The sequence below is a fragment of the Thermobia domestica genome, chromosome 15 (genome assembly GCF_964235325.1).
Source record: "Thermobia domestica chromosome 15, izTheDome1.hap1.1, whole genome shotgun sequence".
NCBI lineage: Eukaryota > Metazoa > Arthropoda > Insecta > Zygentoma > Lepismatidae > Thermobia > Thermobia domestica.
This window is the reverse complement of record NC_137468.1, coordinates 97189774-97216653: the sequence shown is the minus strand read 5'-3', so window position 1 is coordinate 97216653 and position 26880 is coordinate 97189774. Positions and strand designations below refer to the sequence as shown.

General features: G+C 37.2%; 1 protein-coding gene across 1 annotated transcript in view; it reads left to right on the top strand.

The window, feature by feature from the left end:
- LOC145671158 (uncharacterized) overlaps positions 1-26880 on the top strand; it is a 2642835-nt gene that overhangs the window by 1692213 nt on the left and 923742 nt on the right. The window contains exon 9 of the mRNA XM_081739993.1: positions 15575-15690. Coding sequence (XP_081596119.1) covers positions 15575-15690 — 116 coding nt within the window. The remainder of the gene's footprint in view (positions 1-15574; positions 15691-26880) is intronic.

Sequence of the window (26880 nt, the reverse complement as noted above, 5' to 3'; positions counted from 1 at the left end):
GCTATCGGACAAATTACATCAAATGGTTATAGTGTCAGCACTTGCTGCTGAAAAGAATTCATTCAGCATATTTTTATCACAACTTGTATTTCATTTAATTCAACTTTGGATAACTCGGATCAATAGATCGAGAGGACCCTGGTTCGATCTCAGACTATGCGAATTTATCGTGTTTTTCTCGAGGCTGTCCCGTTTCCATCCACACCAATATTCTACCAATTCATTCACAATCATTTATTTTAATTTATCATTCCTCTTCGTTAGCCTACAGGGTATAACTGTAGTATATAAAAGTAGACATTTCATATCATTTCATTTTTCGGAACAATAGCGGGCTGAATAACTATTAATTTATATAGTTTTCCATTTTCCTTTGTTAATTTTAGAGCGCTCTAATATATTTTAACATTAAAGAGAGAGAAAGAAAGAGTATGTATCTACATAATAAGTGGAAAGAGCATTTATGATAGATTATACGGAAATATTTCAAAAGAAAATGTTGATTTAGTTCTACGTAATATTGCGTGCAAGAGGAAAGAGTTAGCTCCCTGGCAGTGACAGCAATACTCACAGAAGGGAGTATTTTATGCGTTTCGTTATCCAACTCCCTCTCACCCCCTTCACGACCCTCTCTTTTTACTCATTCACCACGTCGTCGTCGTCTTTTTCTTCTTTCTCTGCTCTCTAAAGTCTTTTAATGACAGAAGCAATCATTTCACAGAAGATGAAGCTCCCTGCAATAGTAATCTCGACACCGACCACCCACCGGCAAGATATCGCTTTCCCTCCTGCCTTCCAACCCCCTCTTACATTCACGATTGTCTTTTGTTCTCATCCGATCAATGTTGCCAAGATTTGGCGAATTAGTTTCAGTCCTTAGAGAATTTGTTTCTTAGGAAGAGAACAGATAAATTGATACCGAGAAGAAAGACCCCCCCTCCAGAAAAAAAGTACGTATTGATATCTTTCTTACCATTAAGTTAATTAAAGCTAAAAATGATATCGATTTTTATTTTAGTTTACCATGATGTATGTGTACACGTAACAGAAGACAAATGAAGTGAGAATTATGTTACCTACGTCATACTTGTGACATTCCTTTGATAAAACACTTGGTATTAAATCTTTTGTAAAACTCTTTGTTTTATGTCCTACGATTATGTTCTGTAAGTTGGATGGGGAAGAAAACAGCAACCCCCCGAGAAAACACACGAACATGATATTTATACAAACACATATGACCTAGAATCGGTCAGAAACCCTTTATAATATATATGAGCGCTCTATCACTGATCCAACGTGCATCCACTATATCTTTTTGTTCAATCCTCAACTCTCATTTCCTTCAGGTCAAAGGAAAGGAGTGAAGGAAATTGATACAAAACGGCGAAGCTTCATCAAAATCCACCTACACTACATTATTCACCACAAATTCACATACGCAAGATTGAACTAGGGACTCTTCGTATCAGAACGTATCACTGCGTCACTGAGCAAAAAATAAACACAGCTTCAAATTCACTGAGGAAGCAAAGCACCACCAGATTCTATTTACTGTGAATATAGTTGAATCTGGATTGTTTTCCAACCCATCTTCTTAACCTTTTACTGTATAGTGGAATGTTCATCTGTTCTATAGTTAACACAGTGTTAACACATAAATTTTAATTTTAGGTCAACTATAAGACCGGCTTATCTGAAACTGAAGCATGTAGAGTTTGGGGAAAATAAAAATAAAGAAAACGTCAGAAAGAAAACAGTGTTGTTTTGTCTAGTTTAACATCCCACTACTGTGCTCCGAGGCTAAGGAAGAGTATGATGATGATTAAAATGAATGAAATGACGAAATGAAGAAAGTAGGAGGAAATGCAAGAACCCCCCCCCCCCAAAAAAAATCACATAGGCCTATGGTTTTTATCTAACGCAAACCGTGCTAGTTAGAAGTTGGGAACAAACCAGGAACCCTACACCATAGGTGAGAGCTTTACCACTAATCCACCGCTCCCTCAGACTACAATGTAATGTTGTTGAAGAGTTTATTTTATATTGAGCAGCCAGAACATTATAACCATCTACCTAGTATCTGGTATGCCCACTTTTGTCTCGCAAGACTGCAGCAATGCAATTTGGCATGGAAGCAACGAAATCTTGATAGATGGCTGGTTACATGCAGCACCACATCTGCGTACACAACTCGCTTAATTCATGTACATTCTATGGAGGGGGTCAATGAGTTCGTATCTGACTTTCAATGACATCCAAAAGGTGTTTAATTCGGCTAAGATACAATTTGGGAGCCATTGCAACAACTGAAATTCACCACTGTGCTCCTCAAATCACTGCAGTACAACGGTGGCCTTGTGACAAGGAGTGTTGTCTTGCTGAAAAAAGCCATTCCCGGCTGGGAATTTGGGCGGGCATATGAATGGGTGTACGTGTTCAACTATGACTTGCCGATATTTAGAAGTTGTCATGATTTTTCCTCCATGCACACTACTGGGCCCATAGATAACCATGTGAAGGTTTCCCAAATAAAATTGCAACCATCACCGGCCTGTCGTCATCCTACTATGCACGTTTCGAGCAACTCTTCCCTGGAGGACAACATACTCTGAACCATTGATACGATGAAGGCAGTATTGTGATTCATTGGAGCATGCAACGTTGTTCCATTGCTCTGCGGTCCAATCACGATGGGCACGTGCGCATTGCAGTCATTATCGGTGATGCGTACGGTTAACATTAGTACACATATAAGACATGGGATGCTGAGACCCATATTTAACTCTTCACGGTGAACTGTATGCTCAGACGATTAAACGGTGCAAACAAAGCAGTTGTCACAAGAGCCAACACAGAAAGGATGAGCTAACAAAGGCCCAAAATCTTAGAGCTCATCTACTGAGAAGGAAGATACCTTTGTATTTCAAACTGAGTTAAACAGATTTGACACAGGAAGAAGATTCGACGCAGAAGCGTCCCAACAAGATAATCTTTGTTAGATAATCAGACAATCCTCTTTTTTTTTTGGGGGGGGGGGAGATAGTTAAAAATAAAGTTAAACGTGCATTACGCACATGCTACAGAGCTACTCCCTTAGAAATATAGACACTGTTTTCAGTCAGTCCGGCTCCCTATTGTAGGTGGGCCAAGATTTGCTTTGATCATATAGGTTGTACAGCCTTTGACAACAGTCAACGAACGGAACCACTAGTATCACATTAGGATAGTGTAGAGAGACACCAAACACATTAGTTGTATCTTTACGTAATTAGTATTCTAGTACACACGAAACTGCGAACCTTTATAGGACCAATTGTAGCCTAAAACATGCCGAAACCATGCAAGAAATTGCCACCAGAGATAACGCAGGAAGATGTAGCTTAGGGATGCGCTCGAGTCGAGACATGTCTCGAATCTCGACTCGACTCGACTCGAATTCGAGTCGAGATTCGAGTCGAGACACACTTTGTAAAATTCGAGACGAGTCGAGACAAACGTATTTCTCGACTCGAATTTTCGAGTCGAGACACGAGTCGAGTCGAGACGGCTCTTAAAAATCTCGACTCGACTCGAATGTCTCGAAAATCTTTCTATAATTTTTAATATTATTTTGAAGAAAGTATTCACTCAGAAACAGCCTTGAAACCAATTCCAGCTTTTATTCCTTCAGAAAGGTATAGAACGCATTAAAATTAATATAGAACGCATAAATTTAATTTTCAGCTCAATTCAGTTAATTAGAACTAATAGTTAATGTCGTTGTATTTGGTTGTACTGCAAATATAATGATAATAATAATAATAATTGATTATCTAGTTTGTATAAAACTATTATCCGTAGTCTAAATCTAGTTTGTATAAAACTATTGCGATAAAGTGAACTTCATAAATTCTCTGAATGAGCAGTTGGTAGTCTATAGTAATTTAGCATAGTTATAGTTATTGTGTTTTCGTTCCCATGATCGCAATAGGGTTACGTAACTTCTGGATTATTCGCTTGCCCAACTATTCTGAGGCTTTAATATGTTGCAGCATATCACGAGCTACGGATAATATATAATGTAACATTTGCTGTAAATCACATATTATGATACGAAACTATTTTACATAGTATATCTTATCTAATATAAATAAAATAAAGAGTTTATTTGTGTGTTTGTCTGTCTGTCTGTGTGCGACCTGGGGACCAGACGAGTGGACCGCGAGTTCCCAAAATTTGGTCACGGGTACCTTAGTCCAGGCCCCAGATCAAGACGAAGCGTTTTTTTTAATTTCGAACCAGGGGGGTCTCGGGGGGGACGTTTACTGGGACCGACCTGGGGACCAGACAAGTTGACCAAGAGTTACCAAATTTTGGTCACGGATACCTTGGCCCAGGTCCCAGTCTAAGGCGAAACGTTTGTGTCAAAATTGGAACCAGGGGGCCTCAGGGTGGCGTTTAGCGAGACATGTAATAAAAGTAATCCAAATTGATCGACATTAGTGTCAAATCCATAGTTTCCACGGTCGCTGAGATCAATGGTGACACTTCCATCAGCGATGACTTGCAAATTCAGCTACTACTGTATGCGGGCCGGGTGTCAGCGGGTGAGGAATACCGAGACATGTATAAATAGCCCATATTAATTGATACTAGTGTCAAATCCATAGTTTTCGCGGTCACTGAAATGAATGGTGATACTTCCACAGGTGTTGACTTCCAAATACATCCCCCATGCGAAGAATGGGTATATTAAGCTAGTATTACAATAAATGGACTGCTTGGATGCCAAGAACTAGTACAGATAAGTACCATTCACTTCTATGAATAGGTATTTTTTAAAAGGATTTTTGTAAACACTAAGTTATAAAACAATGAACTACATACAGTAGTTATAGTTTTGGTTCCCAACATAAAAGAAATATGGATTGTTCATGAGATATTGAACTTCAACTTTCACTCCTGGAAAATTTCAATTTTGGAGTTAGGCCACTTGGCATCAAAGCAGTTCACTGTAAGATAAATACATTCCGCACATTAGTAACATAGTTGTTCAGGGGCCTTCGATTTCCATCCTCTCAAATGAAAGCTGAACGATTGCTTGATACATGCTGACTATATAGGAGAAATAGTGTATTAAGTTTTCGTGCTTTGGTGCGTATCCGTATTTACACTCTGATATAACTTTAAGTTCACACTCAAATCGAGCTAATTGTTTAATGCATTTCGAAAGCTTTTGTTTTTATGCAGCTCGTTAAGGAAAATCTATTTCATAATCGTAACATTTATGTACTAAGAAACTATGAACGTAAAGTGGACTCGACCTAGCCCCGTGGCCGCTGTGACTCAGTGGCACAGCTCTCACCCTTGGTGTGTGAGGACTCTGATTCTGTGAGTGTGTGTGAACTCCCCGGCTAGTGTACGCGTCTTTGCCGTGGAAGACTCGGGTTCAATTCCCGGTGCGAGCTCATGTAGTTCGGATTCCACGTTAATCAGTAGGTCTACATTTCATATATCCTCGCTGCTGAAAGAGACGGTAAAGTCAAAATCAACTCAACAATATATATGTGTGTGTGCTTATGTGAATTTCCTCGTGGCTGTATGGTTAACACATACGCCTTGATCGCGGGAGACTCTGGTTCGATTTACGGTGGAAGCTCATGAAGTTGTTACCGGTATCCCACTTTAAACTGTAGATCCATGACTCATATAACCATAGATATAATATACGGTGTATATGCCTTTGATACACTTATTTTCCGACTTGGAAGCCATCGAAAATTTCCGGACACAGAGTCCCGTAGACCGAAAATGAGAAACATGGGCACAGAGTAAAACAGCCATAGAAATTTAAGCTTTTTAGGCTAACTTAATCCTTACATATAATGCAACTAGCTTGGCCAAGTTATAATGGAGGAAATGCTATCATTGCAACACTCTGAGAATAGAAAATGTTCGTCAGGTATTACTATCCCCCCCCCTCTCCTGCAGAATGAAAACCCTGACTAAAACTCAATATATATATATATATAAAACTATTTTGTGTAATGTAACAAACAGTGGCGGATAGTATTCATGTTTCCTTGCAGAGGTCCTTACGAGGGTTCGCTTCCATCTTCCTCTCCCCAAGAACTAAAATAAATTAAAAAAATTGCTATTACTTGTTAATCTTGTACAAAGGACGCAATTAAAGTCCCAGTGTAACACCCCTTCACATTTAGATTTTTCCCCTGGAAGAAAACCAGTTATTATTGTTTCTTGATTTCTCAGTCTCACCTACATAAACATACGAATAGAGTTACAGGATAGGACATGTTTAGAGTGCTTGCACGTGACATCTAACTATATTTCTCATCAAATGTGTCACAGATGAAAATTTCCGTTTGTACTGCCTTTATTTTCTGGTACATATGTTTCATTTATGTTATGTTGCTAAAATTTGTTAGGAAACAAATACAGACTGCGCCTGTGTGCCTGACAAAACGTAAATGTACTGGATAATTATTTCTTCACTTTCTTCCAGAAAAAAAAGTAACCCATCTCATGTCGGCTAACAAAAGGAGGTAGCGGACCAAAGATAGCCGTTGTTTACCTAAGGTCGTTACACAGCAGGGGTTTCATTCAGTCAGAGGGAAAAGAAAAATAATTTAAGGTTTCTACATTTGTTTTTCCTTTTCCTTTTATACTTTTTCCTTTTATTTTAAGAACCATTTCCTTCTCATTTGTCTGCATCAGAAAAAAATGCAAAAAAATCACTAGAATGTGCCTATTTACCCAAAGTACGTACTAGATCACTAGTTCAATAGTAAAATCACTAAATCTAGTACGAAGTCATAAATGTGGCATCCCTGGGTTGGAGCGAAAGTAATGGTTGGAGTAAAAACTAGTCCGTATTTCTACTGCGTTCTGTTGTTGAATTCACAGAAATGTTCAAAAATAAATTCAAGAAGTAAAACACGATCCTACAAAAGACTGTTTACTTGCTCACTGGTTTTCGTATTGTGAACTGAAACTCAAGTGCGCAGTCATGTTGAATACTTCTGTCCCTTTCTACTTTACAACTTGAGGTGGGATGAGGGTCAGGATAGATCTAGTGATATACCGCTAAAGGAAGTGCTTCAGTACAGAGTCGGAAGCGGTATGTATTGTTTATACTACTTACAACGTTACCCCCCCACATAAAATATAAATTCACCCTTTCTCCCTTCCCTTTTTCGAATACAATGAACCGACTATTTTGCTGAAGAAAGATGCTAAAAGAAAATTGAAACATCTGTGTCTAAACTTTCTTTGAAGCGCAGTCTTTTGTATTTATAAGGTTTTGCGAGTGTTTTCGAGATAGCCAAATCTTTTACCATGGACTCCTGCTGCGAACTGACCGTGAGTAAACACCCGATCTCGCTGTGCTCAATTTCTCTCGCACACGTGAAATGGGTTTGTTGTTTCCAAAACAAATAGGAAATTACCTTGTGCTTTTGCATTTCTGCATGCACACAGGTACCATTGTTGTTTTAATGATCAGAAGAAATATCAAAACCATCCGATATATATGATACGAAACAGCTAACAGAGGGAGGCAAAGATAAAAGTAGGCCTATACCAAGTTTTCCGCGTGGTACCATTATGGAGAATAAATATTTGATAAAGTCACGTAGATGCGCTTAAACCTATTCCATCTGTCCTTATAACTTTTCTGGTCTCATCAATTTCTGAGGAGAATACGTACAACATATGTCCAAATTCCATATATACTCTTTCTAAACTAATGAGTAAACTCATTAAGAACACCAACTGATATCAATAAACAGGAAAGAAAACAATGTTTTATACTTCTATTATTTGGTACACATCTCTATGAAGCACAGCTTGTTTCTTTTCGAAATAGCTCCTTCGTGTCACAGCTGTGGTTAGTTTTGTTTTGTGTTAGGATGAAAGAGAGAAATGCAACATTTGCTTCGCGGTGAAGTTATATATATTATTAAGATGAGAGGTGATAAGCGAGGTTTAACAAAGAGTGCCTTTCGGATGCACAATTTAACGGGTAGTTGCAGTCCGTGCTGAGAATCGAACCAAAGCTATGTAAGACATGTTATGACAAATCCAAAAGGTGTGTTGTATCGGTGCAGTACCAGTTTTTCACGTTGTTCAAAATGTTCCAAAACCCAAAGAATAATCTTTAATTTCTGATATTTTAGTCGTCACAAATTACAATTTTATAATGTAGTCAATGTTTATAATTACTGGGCAGTTGGGCGTTTAAACTAATGACATCATAATAAAGTCAAAACCATAATTTTGAGTTGAATTGATTCTGAGTTTAACGTCCCGTTCAGCAGCGAGGCTATGTGAGACGTGGACCTACTGATTAACGTGGAATCCGAACCACATGAACTCCCACCGGGAATCAAGCCCAGGTTTCCCACGCCAAAGGCAAGTATGCTAACCGTTAGCCACGAAGGAGCTCCACCATAATTTTAGTGGGCGATAAGAAATATCTCGCCAGTGCTTTTACAATAAATAAAATTTTATAAGTATTAAAGAATAGTGGTAAGAGATTTTATAATAGCTCTTTTATTTATGAGATATGAGTATTTTGAAAAAAAAAAACTAAAGAATAGGTTGGCGGAACCACAAAAGACTCGTAAAATAAACTTTCTTATAAATACATACGCACCTTACTCACCTTTTATAATTGCTATGCTTACGTTCTCCATAAAAACAGAAATTCTCTTTTAGTGATACTTTACACAAGATCATGAAGTGGGTTCAAATTTAATTAAAGGCAAAATACAATACAATAATCCACAAATATTGCCTCAAGTGAGTTTAAAGATTTCTAAACACTAGTGCGAAACCGAGCTCTGCCGTTGCGATCGATTTACAGGTCTTGAGACGAAAGTAAGAAGGGACTTACGCACACAGTAAGTAAAAACAATTAATATGCCTGTAACTTTCCCCCAAATGGGTGTATCTTAAAACTAACCTCACCATTATTTTTCTAATTAAATTCTAGCTCGAAATTATGTATCATATTACCCTATTCCCATTTTGAAAACTTGACTTTAATTCAAAATGTCGGATTTCAAGATGGCTGCCATCAAGATCATATCTACCATACGACTTCCCCCCAGGACTTATATGTGTCCACATGGTTTTTCTTCACTTTTCTTCATTAACGCTCCGTTTACAAAGGGTAGTAAGGGACTTCTGTAGTAATCTCTAATAACCACATCACAATTCTTAAAAGTTATTTAAAAAAAAATAGAAAACATGCACCATGGCAAAAGTTTGTCATCACAAGTAATGATGCATACATGCCTTCTATCAGCAAAAAAAGTTTCATTGAAATTGGAGCCGGACATTTGAGTGGTGTCCCTTGTGGGATGTGATTGAACGTGACGTCAGAACACATCGCCCCCTTCCCGGAATTTACGTGGAGCACATGTGGTGCCAGCTCTCTCCAGCGACCTATCAAGGATCATTGCGTGTATGTCAAGACGTGTCGCCGTTTTTATCCATGCCAAAAGTCGACATACTGATAATTAGGTAGGTGGTCATGATGGTCTGGCTGATGTGTGCGTATATTTTAACTCGTACATTTTGTCTCGACTCGAATTTCGAGACGTCTCGACTCGAATTCGAGTCGAGTCGAGACAGAGACTGTCGAGTCGAGACACGAGTCGAGACAGAAACATATTTTCGAGTCGAGACACGAGTCGAGACAACATTTTCTCGAGACGAGTCGAGACAGGCTTAAATCTCGACTCGACTCGACTCGAATGCATCCCTAATGTAGCTACACCAACAGTAGACCACAGCTAGGAAGAATAATAGAAGAAACCTCACACATAAGACCAGACATTTTAGCACAAGAAGATGGACTCCCAATAGGAGAAACAGTACCAAGTGAATCTCAATCAGACATACATGAAGGCTGCAACCGTGTAGATCATTAAAACAAACAGGAGATTCACCACACACGAAGACGTAACGAATCTCATCACCAAGAGGGCGGACCGGAGAAGATCCTAGTTATGTACAAAGGTAGAGACAAGTACCGAGTGAACTTCAAATCCAACTTAACAAAGAAGTCTTTTCTACGATTTATCAAGACCCAGACTTAAGCTCTTGGACTTTAGTACTGGAAAGACACCAAGAAAACACTGAACTCACACAGGTGGCAGGAAACAAGACAAGTGTCAGAAACAGTGCCATTAGCCGAAAGAAAACTCATATATATATATATATATATATATATATATATATATATATATATATATATATAAACTCGTGTCATTTTCAGGACCAGCAAGAGTGCACCAATAAAATTACTGATGTCATACGGGAAAAAATTCGACTCAAAGGCCGTGTTCAGGGCTACAATATAAATGATTGTAATCATAGCACAACAAGACCTTTCAGAGACAAGGAACACCTACAACAACTTATGAACAAGAACACCATAAAAATGTCTAATTAATACAGGCAAAAAATTGAAAAATAAAGGAAAACTAACAGAAGAAAAGCTGTGTCTACGAAACAGCAACACCAGAGAAGGTGACAATGCAAACAGAATATGTAGCGGAAAATCTCGCCAATGAACGAACTCCCGAAAATAGACAATACACACATAGGTGAAAACTAGCAACAGCACAAAAAAAAAAACGGAGAATTAAATGATGTAACGGGAAACAAGCTTAAAATAAAAAGGCTGACATTCACGTGTGTAATTACAGGAATATCCATCAACGTAGATGGAAATAACATTAAAAAAAGAATATTCGAAACTAGGAGATGAAATTCACAAATAGTATAGTACATATCCCATAGAAACCAATGCCGTTAATTAGACTTTCTTCTGAAGATTTTAAAGAAATTAACGCATGGAATACAAACAGAACAGAAATGATACAATATAGAGTACCAATAGAATGCGATCCTGATCATGTTACCAATATGGATATTTCAAATACAGATGCCCAAACAAAAGAGTGTGCAATCGCTGCAGGAATGCACATGCAATAAACCACAAAATAGAAACTTCTGCTCAGCTTGTGCTCAGGAAGAGCACCGAGCTGGTAGCAGCAACTTCCCAGGCAGACCCTATCCAACACAACAACAGAAACCACCTATATCAATAATAAGTAACGATCATACCAAAGTATCAGATTCTGGCCCCCTATCAAGACCATTGGACAACCACTGTCCTAGTACAATCCACAAACCACTATGGAAAGAACGAACGACTCAGACCAGACACCATACAGAAGTAGATGCAAGAAAGAGTACAATAATCAATAAACAGGATTCTAAAATAGGTAACAAATATTCTCATAGTCTTGGCAGAAACCTCCAACAAACAACAGATAGTAAAAACACATACCGACAGTTCTTCAACACAGGAATAAATGTAATTTCAACAACTATAGGACAACTCTACACACCAAACCCACAATAATTAGGCACTCCAAGAATCAAGCAGAAGAAGCTACCAACTAATCACTTAGGGACGACTAAGCTTCAGATGCAAACCGATGGCGACAAGGCGAACACAATGAATCAAGAGGACAGCCAGATTTGTGTTCGTAGAAAACAAGACTCCCTACCAATAATACACTCCCCACTTACAGATACTTACACACTAACAATATATTATTTATTTATTACATAGCAACACATGTTTATATAGGATTTGCCCTCGTCTTCACAGTGTGGTTTTGGTAGATAAATTGTTTACGCATGCAGCATGACCGATTAAGTTTTCTTTTATTGTTTTTGTCCCTCTATCGAAGCTACCATAATTAAAGTCTTTTCGCGTTATCTTATATCCTAATTTATCCTTCTTCCTTTTTTTATCTACATAACCATAGATTCACGTGTAAATGTATACGTATGATAGACACCGCGGTACATACACTCTCCACGACAGATACTAACTTCACTCTATTGATAACACTGTGTTACAGTGGTTTTCTTTCCTGAAAGTTATTCACTGATTGTAGTTGTAATCTATGCCCTGATCTTAAAGCCATAAGTCGTTCGTTTGTATCAGCCTCCATTTTCCCAAAATTGGGGAAAATGGGATTTTTAATAATAAATTTTCCCTTCTCAAGTTGGCAACACTTCTTGCTGTGTAGTTGCAACACTATGTAAAATCTGTATTTGTGGAATTGTGGCTCATTGTTGAGACTTCCTTATTTGTGATTTTGCTGCAAGTGGAAGGACTGGGAGGTTGTGCACTGGAAATATACAGCTTTTGACAGCTTAACCTGAGGGATAAGAATAAAAGTGTGTTGCTGGATATCACTCTTAGATTTTCTCTAAAAGGTATTTGGGCGAGTTGTGTGCAGTGAGTCCTGTCGAGAAATTGCTTGAATAACTCTAACAGATTCTGTTACATATGTGGGAGAGTGATTTAAATCCAGTGTTACACAGGTAACATCGCTTGTGAATAAAGCTTATGAATTGTACTTCGAGTGCAAAGTCGGGGATCAGGATAAAAAGAAATGGGCTCCACATGTGCTTGTTCAGTGTGCCAATGGTGTGGCATGAGCCGAAAGAACACATGTCAGACTGTTATTCTATCATATACCCAAATTTACATTCCGGTGTTCGACCTCTTCCACAGCAAAGAGCTAACTGTGCCTGTTCCATCGAGGAATTGGTTGGTGGATGATTCTGACGAATGTGTTACTTCCGTAGATCGTGATCCCAAATTGAAGAAGAAGATCCTATCTATACTGAAAAATCGTCGGAGCCACAATTAACATCTCTAATTAAGTTAAATGATCTTGTTAGGGATTTGCAATTGTCCAAGTCTCAGGCTGAACTATTAGCATCGAGACTACAAGAATGGAACCTTATAGAGAAGAATACAAAAGTAACTACGTATCGCTTTCGGGTATGTGATCTAGTTAAGTTTTTCCACTCTCACGAAGGTTTGTATGTTTGCGGACTCATGTTTGTATTGAGCGTTGATTACGATGTGAATGATTGGCGGTTATTCATTGTTCTTCCAAATTCAGTCTAAAAGCCGTGTTATTACACAATCGAAATAGCCACCCTGCCATTTCGGTTGCTTATGCTGTAAGTATGAAAGAAACATGATAAAATATGAAGCTTTTACTTGAAAACCTTGAGTACGCGCAACATCCATGGCACGTTTGTAGTGATTTTAAAGTTCTTGCCCTGCGTTTCGTGATGTAATCGAGGTACACAAAATATTGTTGTTTTATGTGCGAATGGGAGAGTAGGGCAAAAGATCTACCCTACAACGCAAAATAATGGCCTCCAAATAAGGTTTTGACTTCCAGACAGAAAACTGTTAGTTACAAACCTCAGTCGAACTGCAGGTGTGTACTTACCGCCATTAAACATAAAGTTAGGATTAAATGAAGGTTTTCGCCAAGGCTCCAGATAAAGAGGGTGGTTGCTTTCGTTATCTGAAGGCACTATTTCACCGTATCACAGATGCAAAACTCAAGGAAGGGACATTCGTTGAACCAGAAATGAGAAAAGTTATGAAAAATCCAAAATTTGACAAAATACAGACCGGAAACGAGAGAAGAGCTTGGGTTACGCTGAAGAATGTCGTAAATTATTCTCTGGAAAACAAAATCTCAACAATATGCCCAGATTGTTGAACAACTTATACTGAGTTTTCAAGATATGAGTAGTTACATATATTTGAAACTTCGTTTCCTCCACAGTCACTCGGACTTCTTTCCCGAAAACTTACGTGCAGTATCAGATGAACACGGTGAAAGATTTCATCAAACAATTCGTGTACTCGGAGAAATGCGAGAGGGTCTCTATGCTAGCTGACTATTGTTGGACCGTGCAAAGAGAACATGAGGGTGTGTACAAAAGAACACACCGATAAGAACGTTTATAAGTTCGTGAAGCATGATACAAAAGGTAACGCCGATAACAACATTTTGTGGAACAGTACAGTATTGTTATTTTATTTTCCTTCTGTATGTTGTGTTTCACTATTTTTTTTCAATACAAATTTATTTGCATTTTAAGTTAATGTTTATATTTGCATTTAGGTCTTTGACTCATTATAATGTAACTATGAGGTGCGTGGATGAACCTACTTCCCCAATTGTCCATCAAACAAACAAAAAACATTCTCACGCAAATAGACGCCCATAAGATCTTTCCCAAGAATAAAACCTCTGAAAAGTAGGCAATTTTGTCACAAAATCGTTCAAACTGTAGAAACAATTGCATAAAACCAGTTTTTCTAAATGACAATCCAAGGGTCAAATGCTCCCTTGAGGCACTCATGGTCAGTCATTAGTAGGACTTTGTATCGGCAAGGTGTCCTCTAAATCATACGGGTCGTTCACAATTTTGACGGTCTTTACGATCTCTGTAATGTTTAACCTAGCATATTAATCACATTATATATGAAACTTCAATCGGGTATTTCTTAGAATTGGAGGCTGATACAGAAATTCCAGTTACATCACTGTAATCAGTGTAAAAAGTTCTATAGGAATCAGTCGTTGCTTTTCAGGAAAGAGAAAGAAGTTGAAAATTTGTTGCACAGCGTAATTGATGCTTCACTCTGTCTGAGCACAGGGTTTCTCGAAGTGCGCTCGTAGATCTAAATTTTCTGTTTCTGTTTGCTCAGACACACATAGTTTGCACCCCAACCTGTTCTACCGACCTTGATGGACTACGACGTCTGACATCTCTAATGAGGTGTGGAATTCTTTTTTTGTGTGTGTGGTTTAGTGCTGGTTTCACTGTCCTTTCCCTACCTGGCAGCTCACGAACACTCGACAAGTCGCGCTGCTTCCATGTTCCTCGTCCCCATCTCTCTGGCCATCACAATCTGACCCCTTTCAAACCCTTATATATATATCCCCAGCCTCCTACGCACAAACACACTCCTACGCATCACACTAACTGATTGAGTGAGACTCGTGTCACCCTCTGGCAAGCAATTGCGTCAGCCCAACCACTTCGTTCAAAATATATCAGGTGATCATAATGTTTTGGCTGGTCAGTGTATAATGATGCTTGTTGGAGAGTTATGGAACGACCATGAACACATTTTAAATTTGTGTTGGGATATGCATGATATTGGTATCCTTAAAAAAAAAAAAAAAAGCATACTTTATGATATTCTTAACATTGCAAATTTACGAGTGAATACGAAATTAATTGCAGAACAACCAAGAAGTCGTGATCACTACGTAAAAATGTATTGAACTGAATGATGTAGCGATTTGAAAATTATCAATTCAATTGGATTTAAATCTTGTGAATCTACAAAGAATAACACGTGAGAAAGAAAAAGAAAAACACTACCGAAAAGAAGAAATGTTTTATGTGGATGAAATTAACCCACCTGTAAGATTAACACCTTTCTCTATCGTAAATCTGTTAAAAAGAAAAATAAACTTCTTTCATGACTTGATGTATTAAACCTTAACCAAGTTTAGCAGTTCACGCATCAAATTCGTGAGCTAGTAAATTGAGAATCTATTTTATGATTATCTTAGTGTAGGTGTTGATTACGTGTTTTGTACAATAAAGAATACACTTTTTTAAAAAGTTGTTTTTCTTTTCTCTGCAGGGTGTTGACCAAACGTTAGTGGGTTCTAAAATAGAAGTTCGATACAACATCGTAACTTATCCCAGTGATACAGGGTCACGGGATATAATTCTGCTCACCTCACGCAACGTAAACAGGTAAGTTAGTACATATGTCGAATGTTTAATTTAGAAGTTTGATTTATTATCATTATCGTTATAGATATTTCTGTTGTTTGTGTAAATACGTGAAGAGATCAATAAGCTTTTGCTCTCGCGTAGAGAGGGGGCGCGGTGGCTCAGTGAAAGAGCGTTCACCTCCGGTGCTTAGGATTGATTCCTGGTTCGATCCCAGCTCGCGCCCCCTTTCTCTACAGTTGTGACGGACAAACACTGTGTTCGTGATTTTTCTCTGGGTTCTCCAGTTTCCTCCCACTGTTTTCATTCCACCATTTCATTCATTTCTCATGATCACACTCTTCTTTAGCCTAAACTGAAATATTTCATTTCGCGTAAAGAGAGTGGAGCTAGAAGTTTGATACTGAAGTTTGTCCTTTTCCAAACACCGTTTCCTTGTATATATAATTATTAGCCTTATTCCTTGTTTATTAGCCTTACTCGTAGCATTAGCCTTACTCCAAGAATAAGCCCTGTAACCAAAAAAGGGTCGAAATGGGTCTTTACATATACTATATAATACGGTGTCGTTGTGTAGATAGATAAACCCTGAGGTATCTTTAGGGAGGAAAATGAGTTGGTTTTATTTTCAGGAAAACATGGAATTGCAAAGTAACATACTTCTCCAAATGGTCTTTTAATTTCCACAGCCTTTGTTTGTTAACGTACCACATTGGCTAAACAATAATGCATTAATAAAAACTGTGTTCAACAGTGGGACGGTGATCTCAGTGTCCAAAGAAAAAATATCCTTTTCAGTGACTACTTCATATTTTTGAAAACAAGGAGAAATCTGACGGCACGAAGTCAGGAGAATACGGCGGATGATGAAGGAGCTGATAACTGAGTCTTTGTACAACATTCAAGGTTTCCTGGTCTTTGTAAGCGGAAGCAATGTCGACTAACAGGCAGACGCCTCTGCTGAATATGCTGCGGCACTTTGGCTTCAGAGCGTACGAACTTCTTGGAGCAGCATCCTATAATAACTAGCTATTTCCCCGTCACTCTTTGACCATACAAGTGACCAAGTAATTAATGAGGAATAAGTCTATGTCACTGTTGGGAGATTAAGATGATGTGTTAAGTGCGTTAGTAGGTACTGACTCATGACAATATAAAAATTTAGATGAAAAGAAGAAAGAATTGTATTCACTGTTCTTTATTATGTTCGTTTATATGTCTTTTACAAGATTATATTAAGTATTCGTTTGTATTGCCTCAATTTTATGTATGTGTTTATATTGATGTCATTTTAAGTGAAAATCTTATTTGGTATTAAAGTACATGTCTAGTGGTATATTTTCATAATGACTTGTTTGCAGTATGAATATATAACTTACATATGAGAATGTTTATGTGTAGTTAGGCCTATCTAATAAGCCTAACACGATATGAAAAGTTTCTGTTTAACTATCTACTGCAAGTACATAGAAGAAATTTTATACATGTAACAGTCAAAGAAACCGAAGACATGAATTTCTTGGTAGTGCGTTGCGTACAGCTTTTTTGGATATGGGATTGTAGGAATACTCCCAGTCTTTTCTTGTAACTTTAGTTTCTGGGTCATGATGATGCACCCAACACTCGTTCGTGGTCAGAAGACGATCGTAAAAATATTCTTATTGGGCACACATAGGATTAACACTTCGGAGACCCAATCAGTTTGTTAAGGATGAGGTAAGTTCGACAATTTCACTCATTTCAGACGCCATAACTTCAAATTTCTTGTTCCTAGAAATATAAAAATTACACATTATATTATCCTACTCACTGGACCCCACACTTAACTAGAATCAGTAAGTCCACTTGTATAAGGATATTTCGATAACTATCAACAACAGCCTAGGTAAGTTTACTATATCTATTATTCTTTGGAGCTCAAAAATGTTGCTACGTAGTTTTCGCAATCCACCGAGGACAAAACTTATTTTTCTCCACATAATTACTGTAAGGGTTTACAGTTCAATTACAATAAATCGCTGATAAATTACCAGAATTTTCTACTGCTAACTCGGTATCTTGAGCAATGAGGGGACCTATGTGAATTAAGAGGCAACCAGCCAACTCAAGTCTATAAATTCGGAAATAGCGGCTACAGCAGTCCATGCACTGACCAAACGTCACATTAAAAAGCAGCTCTGACGCCAAGATATGTCGTTCATTGCCAATATTAATTGATAAATTTTATTTCGCTGGAAGATATGGTTATTTATTTTTGTACTGTGTATTTACAAGTTGCAAAATATACTATTAATTAGCAAATTGTATCTATTATTGCAGTTTTCGTTTTCCTAACGGTGACACAATGCTCATTGACGCACATACTTCTTACGAAAAAAAAAAGAAGGAAAGAAAAAAGAAAGATGTTGAATTTGTGTCAAAAAGTGTGCTGAAAGAATAACTAGACGTGAGGTCAATTGGATGCAACATCACATCACACACAAATACACGAGGAATGAGTTAATCTTCCCCTAACACACATGTCATCGTCTGGTCTGTATCTGCTTAGACAGAACCAATAAGTATAAATAGGGTTTCACATGTGCGCTAGCTGGATATGGCACAGGTTGAGTGACATGATAAATGAGATATATGATATGTGTTGAAATTACAATTTGCAAGTCTCGGCAAAAGAGTATTAGAGTGTGTGAGCAGGTGTTACGTATTTGTATGTCTGCATACTAAGCGGGATCATCTATTGGTATGTCAAAATCAACCACTCATAACCATTAATATGAGCATTTTCTTTTGGTGATAAACTTTAGTTGGCCAATTATCTGTGTGTGACAATTGTCAACTCAAAACTCGTGATATCCTTATTTTAAAGTCATTCTCGGATACACATACATAAAATAAAAGTATGGCTAGATTAAGCAAACAAATGTAATTCTGAATAGCAAATCATTTGTCAAAATAGCGGGGGAAAAAAGTACATGTTTATTTGTTGCGACTATTTAAGCTTGGTCAGTTTAACGTGGTTGTTTGGAGGGTAAATGTTATGTATATAAGGTACAGTAGAGACCAATATGGAAGTAAACGTAAAGAAAACATCTAACGAACAGCCAAGATGGTAATCACAATAATAATAATAATAATAATAATAATAATAATAATAATAATAATAATAATAATAATAATAATAATAATAATAATAATAATAATAATAAGGGAATTGGAAATATATTAATCAGTAACACTAATAATATAGTGGACATAAAGAAAAGCACTTAGGCATATTAGTGACAAATACGAACGAAATCCATTGTTGAAGGGAGCTCTTGCTGAAACGCTATGCAGTATACAGAATTCAGAATTATATATACTCCAGATTTTCTGATGGGGTTCTTGAGTGGGTTTAAAAAGGGCTATATTTAGAAAAACTTATAACACATAGAATAACGAATGATACATTAAAATTACGAAAACTGCTGTTACAAATATTCGATTTGGCTTCATTTCGTCACATGACACACATCTTTGCAGTAGTCTCTTTCCTTCACATCCACCCTAGCATATTCCTTCTAATGGTTGTAAGTGCAGCTGCAATGTAATCTTCGAGCTCACACGAAGTTGGTGGTGATGGCGGCACACACCTGCACTTTTCAAATGCTTCCAATCGAAAAAATTATACTGTCGAAGTAGGTACAATAATACTCAAGCTGTGGCGAAATTAACAGCAGGCTTTAACAGACTTTAACATTGGACAAAACTAAGTGTGTCTGACTATACAGGTCACCGTTAGATGTGGACCTCCGGGGCGGACATCCCACACGCGTATCAATCTTAAGCCCGCGGCATCAGTGGTTACGACTGAAATGGACACGTGTCCATCGTGATTGGATCGCCGAGCAATGGCACAGCGTTGCATGATCCGATACTGCTTTCATCACATCGCTGATGACATCCGCTGTCTTTCAGGGGAACAGATGCTCGAGATGCGCACAGTAGGACAACAACAGGCCAGTGGTGGCGTAATTATGATTTGGAGAACTTAGATATGATCATGCATGGGGCTGGTAATGAACGTCAAGGGCACCATGATGGCTCCTAGCTATGGGCAGATTATATCTAATCACGTACCCATTTATGACTGACATATTTCTGGAAATGGATTTTTTCAGTAGAACATCGCTCCTTAGGAGTTGGCCAACGTTGTGCTGCAGTAGTGAATTTCAATTGCTGCAATGGCCCCCAAACTCACCCGATCTCAACCCAATTTTTAACACTTTTAGGATGTCATTGAACGTCAGATTCAAGCTAATCGAGGAATTTACTAGAGTTAAGTGGCTTGTGTATGTAGATGTAATGATCCATGCCTCCAGCCACCTACCAAGATGTCATTGCTTCCATGCCAACCGCGTTTCTGCTGTCTTGTGGGCCAAAGGTGAATATACCCAATATTATATAGGTGGTCACGATGTTTCGGATGGTAAATGTGTATCAAGTATATTTGTAATTTCGGAGATTACAAGCTGCAGAAACGTGTCGTTTTCGCTAGTCGATTCCAAATTCTATGTAGATTTCCCAGTTCTTATTGAAATAATAATAAGACTTTCCCGTAGTTGTCTATTTAACGTTTCAGAGTCCATTTAAAATGATAACATTATTGCTAATACCTTTATTACGATTATCCTTGTGCTAGGCAACCAGTAGGAAAGTTACGTATACCAGGTTGACGGACATTGCAGGCGCTTTAGTTTCATCTGAATGGCTAAACCTAATATCTGCTAGCAGCTTCAAAGGTCTGTAGAGCAGCAATTATACGTAGTCGAATATGCATTTATAGAGAAAAGGTACTTCTATTTGACAACATCTGTTAGTTCTCCAAGTACGGAATCATGACCTTAACCCAACATTTATGTATTAAAATGTTACCTTTGTATATTTGTCTATAGCAGTTCACTCTCTTTGTGAGTCCTTCTGTCCATCATTTATGTCTGTAATGGGACATATACAAGTATAGTGAAAAAGTGGCAAGGAGACCCACGTAACCTTCGCCGGTTCAGCTAGTATAATAATAAAAATAAAGGGCCTTGTGCAGAGTCGTTTTGTAACGTGATTAGTACCATACTAAAGAGTTCGACTAACATATGTTTCCTGCAGTAGTCAGGCGTTTAGTATGAGAGCTAATCATGCGTCAAAACGACTCTGCATAAGGCGGAAAGTGCCTATGGTTCGTGTTAAATCTAAAATCCTTAATTCACAGCAGTTTCATTCACTCCTGCTCCGTCTTAAGGGTACTCATTCACGGATGACAGTTAATGTAATGATATTTTAGAACTAAAGTACATAATGCAACAAAATTATTTTAAAGTCTAATAGTTATGATATTAAAATTTACCTAAAATCTGCAATAATGTAAACATTTAAGTTCATGTGTAACAGCCTGATCCATATGCCTTAAAAATACTTAGTTTCTTATAGAAAGACAAGTCCACAAGTTTGTATTTTCATATGATTGGTGCGAAACATCCATGGCTCGTGGTGCGAAATGTCCATAGTTCGATCCAGGTCCATATGCACGACATTGTGTACGTGTTCTTTTTTTTTTAGAGATCATTATGCTAGTTCGTTTTTTTCTACCAATTCTTCCTTCAAGATTCACTTGAAACCCATAATTTTTGACTCGGGTTCGAATCCCGGCTAGATCTCATGTCGTTGTTCGGATCTCACGTTAATTTTCCTATAGATGCACACCTAATATGCTGTCGGTACTGAAAGGAAAACTAAACTCTTATTTAACCTACCAACCGTCACTTGTGGCTTACAGAACATAACAGCGGAACATTTCAAGTAAATACATGTACGTATTTCATTTTCCATTTTAGATAGCAATTTTCTCTTGTGCGGAGTAAGTTTTATGATGAAACTTTTATTAATATGCTGAAATTAGTTTACGAGCTGCTTGGCAGTGCAAAAACACTGTAATCTCGTCAGACTACTTAAAATAGCTGTGAATCGTCTAGTAATTTGAGCATGTCAACGATTTCTACATAATGTCAAGTACAGATGACTTAAATAACGCAAGGAGAAACGAAGCGATCCCCTGCAGAGATAATACTGCGAAAGCTTTATACAAATTTATGGTAACGTATAAAGCACGTGGGTCGAGGTGACACTAATGAATGCATGGAGCGATATAGTTTGGGAGGAAAAATGGAAGTTACGTGGTTTGTAAATAAATTGAGAGCGCAAAACATTTTCGAATACTTTTACGAAAAAAAGAAAGAAGATATGGTGATATGTAGGAAACATTTCTGGAGCAGGGTAGTAAACTGTTGAACTCTTTACTAAAACCATTTCTCTTTGGAGATTTTCTTAGCCTACCGGGATTCTACCTTAACTGTTCCACTTAAAACTAACACAACCCTATGTTTAATGACATTCACTACTTGAGCTCGAACATTCATTTGTTTCATTTCCACTGTGGCATTTCTTAAGTAGTATACCCTGTCTTGAGTATTTCAGGTATAGTTTCATGTTCACTCGCCTTCTCATACTGGAAAATGATACAAACCTAAGGCTATGCAAAAAAAAAAAAAAAAATAAATAAAATAAAATAAAATAAATAAAAAAATAAAAAAAACATTGCTTGGAATCAGCGCTATCTTTTATATTGTAAAGCAATAGTTTTCCACGTAGACTTACATAAACACACAGCCAGGAAGCGTTCTCGCTTTTAAAAGGGCCGCTGCAACAAAAAGGGCAATAGACTATTTAAGGAGCGTCTAAGATCTCATGACCTGTTTTTTTCTTATTATTGGACGAAAGCCATTATCCATTCTAAAAATTATCAAAAGTTTACACGTTTTAATAAATGTTATTATTTTCCAGTCAGTAGATAAAGATTTAATGATTCTGAGGAATAGGAAGAAAAACGGTTAATTTAGCACTTTTCAATAATTTCTCAGTATTTCTTTTGATCAGCTACGTCATAAAACCTACACTGTTTGAACTTTTATATCCTGAGTTTTATATCAATTTTGTAATGATGAAAGATTCGATCGACAACAAAAATTGGTTTAACTTTAAAAAAAAAAGTCGGCCAAAAAAACGCTCGTTGGTCCATTTCGTTTGGAAAGTGAGATTTTTTTTAATGGAAAAAAATTCATTTTTCGGATTGAGGGGGTATAAGGAAAAAGATGGCTAACGTAAGACAGATCATAGGAGGAAAATGTTCTTTCACTTTCCGTCATCAAGGCTGATTTTAAGATTCGAAATTTTTTTTTCTAGTTCTAAGATGGCGGAGCATGCTCAGGACAATTCTGTTCACTCAAGGGGGCGCTCGAATCAAAAAGATTGAGAACTAATGCTCTAAACGACAAGTTTTACAGGTTTCTCGATTGAACTTTCCGGATTACACCGGAGTTACCAGGTCACCGGGTCATGGGTCTGTTTGGGTCACTCTAAGTCCCGGATCATACCGGATCATGGGTCTGACCGCGCACCGGGTCTGGTGAGTCATACATCTGAGCACTCTGGGTCTTTCGGGGACCATGAACTTCGTGACCCATTCCTCAACTGCTATGTAAGCATATTTGTAAGAAAGAAACCGTAGGCTATGTAGATTATTTCTAGTCACTTTCAAAGATATGAATTTCATTTGGGTTTCCCACTCGAAGAACGTGCATTCTGAGAGTAATATAACATAAGCCTGAATATATGTATTTTCTTTGTTCTGTACACAAATTCAACCTTAGACTTGATACTTTTAGGTAACTGTAGGAAAGAAAGTGTAGGCTATTTAGAACTTTTCCCGCACACTGGGCATTTGGTATAGATTAAGAATAAGTGTACTAGTACAAAATCACTATAGAGCTCCCTCGTGGCTATGTGAATAGCGTATGCGCCATCGGTGCGAGAGACCCGTGATCCGCCAAGGGCTAATGTTTTAAGCTATAGATTTACCTCGCAAAATGCCTCGTTGTTGAAAGGGACCAAAGTCAAATCAAACTAACAAAATCATTACATACAATAAAATGGACTCTTAGTACCTTCAAAAATTGTATTTTGTGAGCGAAGTTGCATTCCTTGGTGCTTGTGTACTTTAGGTGGGCATAATTATTATGGCTACAAATACAGCGTGTTCTGGTCAATTTCGAGAGACAGTAGCCTTTTAAAATTTTTCCCAGTCGTGGCTGGGTTCTTCAACCGCTAATAGTGAATAATTATGAATTGGAATTTCGGTTTTCGTTAAGGTATGTTTTGTGAACCAAATTAAGCAAGACAAATGAATAATTGTCTGAAATTTCGCAAGCATTTGGAACTACGCATAGTCATTATTGTCCGAACACACATACACACGCACACCAAAAAAAAAAAAAAAAAAACTTTGCCTATCATCTATCGCTTCTTTGTCATGTGTGTGCATAACATTTAATTGTGTAAGATCTGGTAAAAGTTTATGTGAATCTTCGTTCATCCATCGGTAGTAATTTTCCCCCTCACTCTTGTATCTTCCACCATTTTGTCAAGAACTCCGTGATTTTATTCCGCTCGAGAATTTCGTGTCTTTTCCCGAAAGAAAAACGTTGTCGTGGCTTTTGCCCGAAAATGGCTAGCCTTACTCAAGGGCACAAAATCAATCACAGTAGATTGAAGTAGTTACATTTTGTAATACATAATATTAATCTTTACTACATTTAAATCTTGTACTATTAATAGAGACCCTGAGTTACGGTTTGAAGTTAAATAATGCAGTGAAACAATAATTACACACAATGAAATTAATTACACACTAATACTTTGAACTAGCAAAATTACGCACTATAATTCCACTAATCTTCCTCGGAGCACCTATGAACAGTAACTATGATTGATACGCAAATATCAGGATAAATTATAGAAAAATGAAAGGACAATTACTAGATATATGGTAAAGAACACACACGGGAAATGTAACCAATGCTTGGATGTGATTGACCAGAACTGGAAAATTTGGACAAACTCTTATCTCTGATTGAGCGAACACTATTAATGGTGTATAAAAGAAACTTCTAGAAACTTTTTAATGTGATTCCCATAACAGCTTTCCAATAACATTTTCAATAGTTACTCAAAGTTGGAATATAATATTCTCCCTTCTTTGCTAGTATGAAATTAAGATACTTGTAATTAAGAATTGCGGAATTAACACTCGAGAAATTTTCCCCCATCAGAATTTGACACAAAATCACACATCACAGTTAAGCATTGTTATGAGGAATTTTAGAAATATTTTTGTCAGATCTGGCTCGGAGTGTACACAAATTTTATATGAATCAAAATTATTTAGAATATCAATAGAAGTGTTTACTGTGCACATAAACAATGCAACAAAAACATCGAAACTGGAATGGAACTGTGAAAGATTACCAAAACTACAATAAATGAGCGTCTGCACCTGTAGAAGAACACAGCACGAACAGAAAGTTAGTAATCAAATGATATTGCTGTTCATGTTTTCTTTATATTTACTTTAACGTGTCGATCTTTAATATTAGATATTTGAAAATTAAAAGTTACTTTTGAAAACTATTCACCTTTCAAAGAAATGAACAAAACAGGTACGGATGTAACACAATCCAACCAATAGGAAATAAAATACATAGCTATAAACAGCAGCATCTACAAAACGTGTTTTCTTTTAATCTCAAATATATCCAAAATGTATAGCTCTTTGTCTAAAATATATGTATATACACATTATTTTTTTATTATTATTATGGTGCGTCGCTTTGTTCCAGTTGAAGATGAAGGAAAAACAATTTCAATTTTTGTCTCTTTGTTCATTTTGTCCCGTTGTTTTTGTTCGAAATTTAGATAAAAATCAAGATCTTCAACTTTAGACTCAAGTAGAAAACCATGATTACAGAAAAAACTCAACGACGGTCCATCAACACGATAGGGGAAATCACACAACATTCTAAAGTCCTCTATAAAATTGTTTCTTCTAAAACGGAGTCACAACCAATTATTTTTCGTCTCTTTTTGATGTTTTCCGTATTGCTTTTCCCTTTTCAAATTATGCTCGCAACACTTCCTTACTGGTTTCTTGTTCCACCCAATTAATTTGCTCCACTCTTATCAGTATTCACATTTCTGCAATTTATTTATTTCTGTCTGTCCTTTTTTTATCACATAATGTTCAATATAATACAATTTATTTTGCCTTGCAATATTTTCATCATTTCTTTCTGCATATTGCTAAAGCGAGCAAAGGTTTTAGTCCTGGTATCTTTATTGATGGATTCAAATTATGAAGAAAACTTCGATTCATCAAAAAACGAAAAAAGGGAGAGACTTCTTTGCAGCCCAGTCGACCATGAGAGTTTGTGTTTCTGTGTCGTATCTATTCATGGGAGTACAATTTTGCGAGAACGCAAGAATTTCTCGCGTAAGAAGTTTAAGTCTCGTCTCGCAAAAATGTCTTATCGTCTCGCTCTCGTTCGCAAAAAATATGCCACTTCTCGTATCGCCTTCTCGGCTCGCAAAAATGTGAGACGAGACGGACTTGTCGCGTTTATTTCTACTGATCACCTTCTTGTTCATTCGACATAAGGCGCCTTAGCAGTGTGGAGCGCGTACACCCCGAGCAGTATATACGAAGAGAGTCTCATAAATATTTTACCTGACATAGAGCTCCTTAGCTCCATGCTCGTTTCTAACCTGACTTGAATGTTAACTTATTCCAACAAGGGTATTGGTTCATCTCTTTCCTTTCCATATTACGATGGAAAGTTTTCATATCGTTCTCGTATATTTTAAATTTTAATTTGATAGGTATATACTTGTAAAAAATTAAAATTTTCTCAACTCATTGAAGAAAATTAAAAATTAGGACAAACAAGGATATGTACGAAAAGTCGAATAGCGACAAATAATAGTTTTAATTTGCCCATTTGTAGCATATACAAGTAATATTAAAAATATTTTTTGGTTGTGAACACTAGAAATATATACTATACATTTGATTACCTATCCTCTATTTTGTGTGCGAGTGAAGGTAGTTGTAGTACATGAGAAACACAGTACATACGTAGCCCATATGAACATATAGTAGACTAATCAATAAAGAGGATTGGGGAGGGGGGAGATCCACAAAAGGGAAGAGAGATTCAATAAATGATTGATAATCGGGACAAACGCGGCTGATAAAATTACGTTTAACCGGTGGGAGCAAAGTTACCTTAG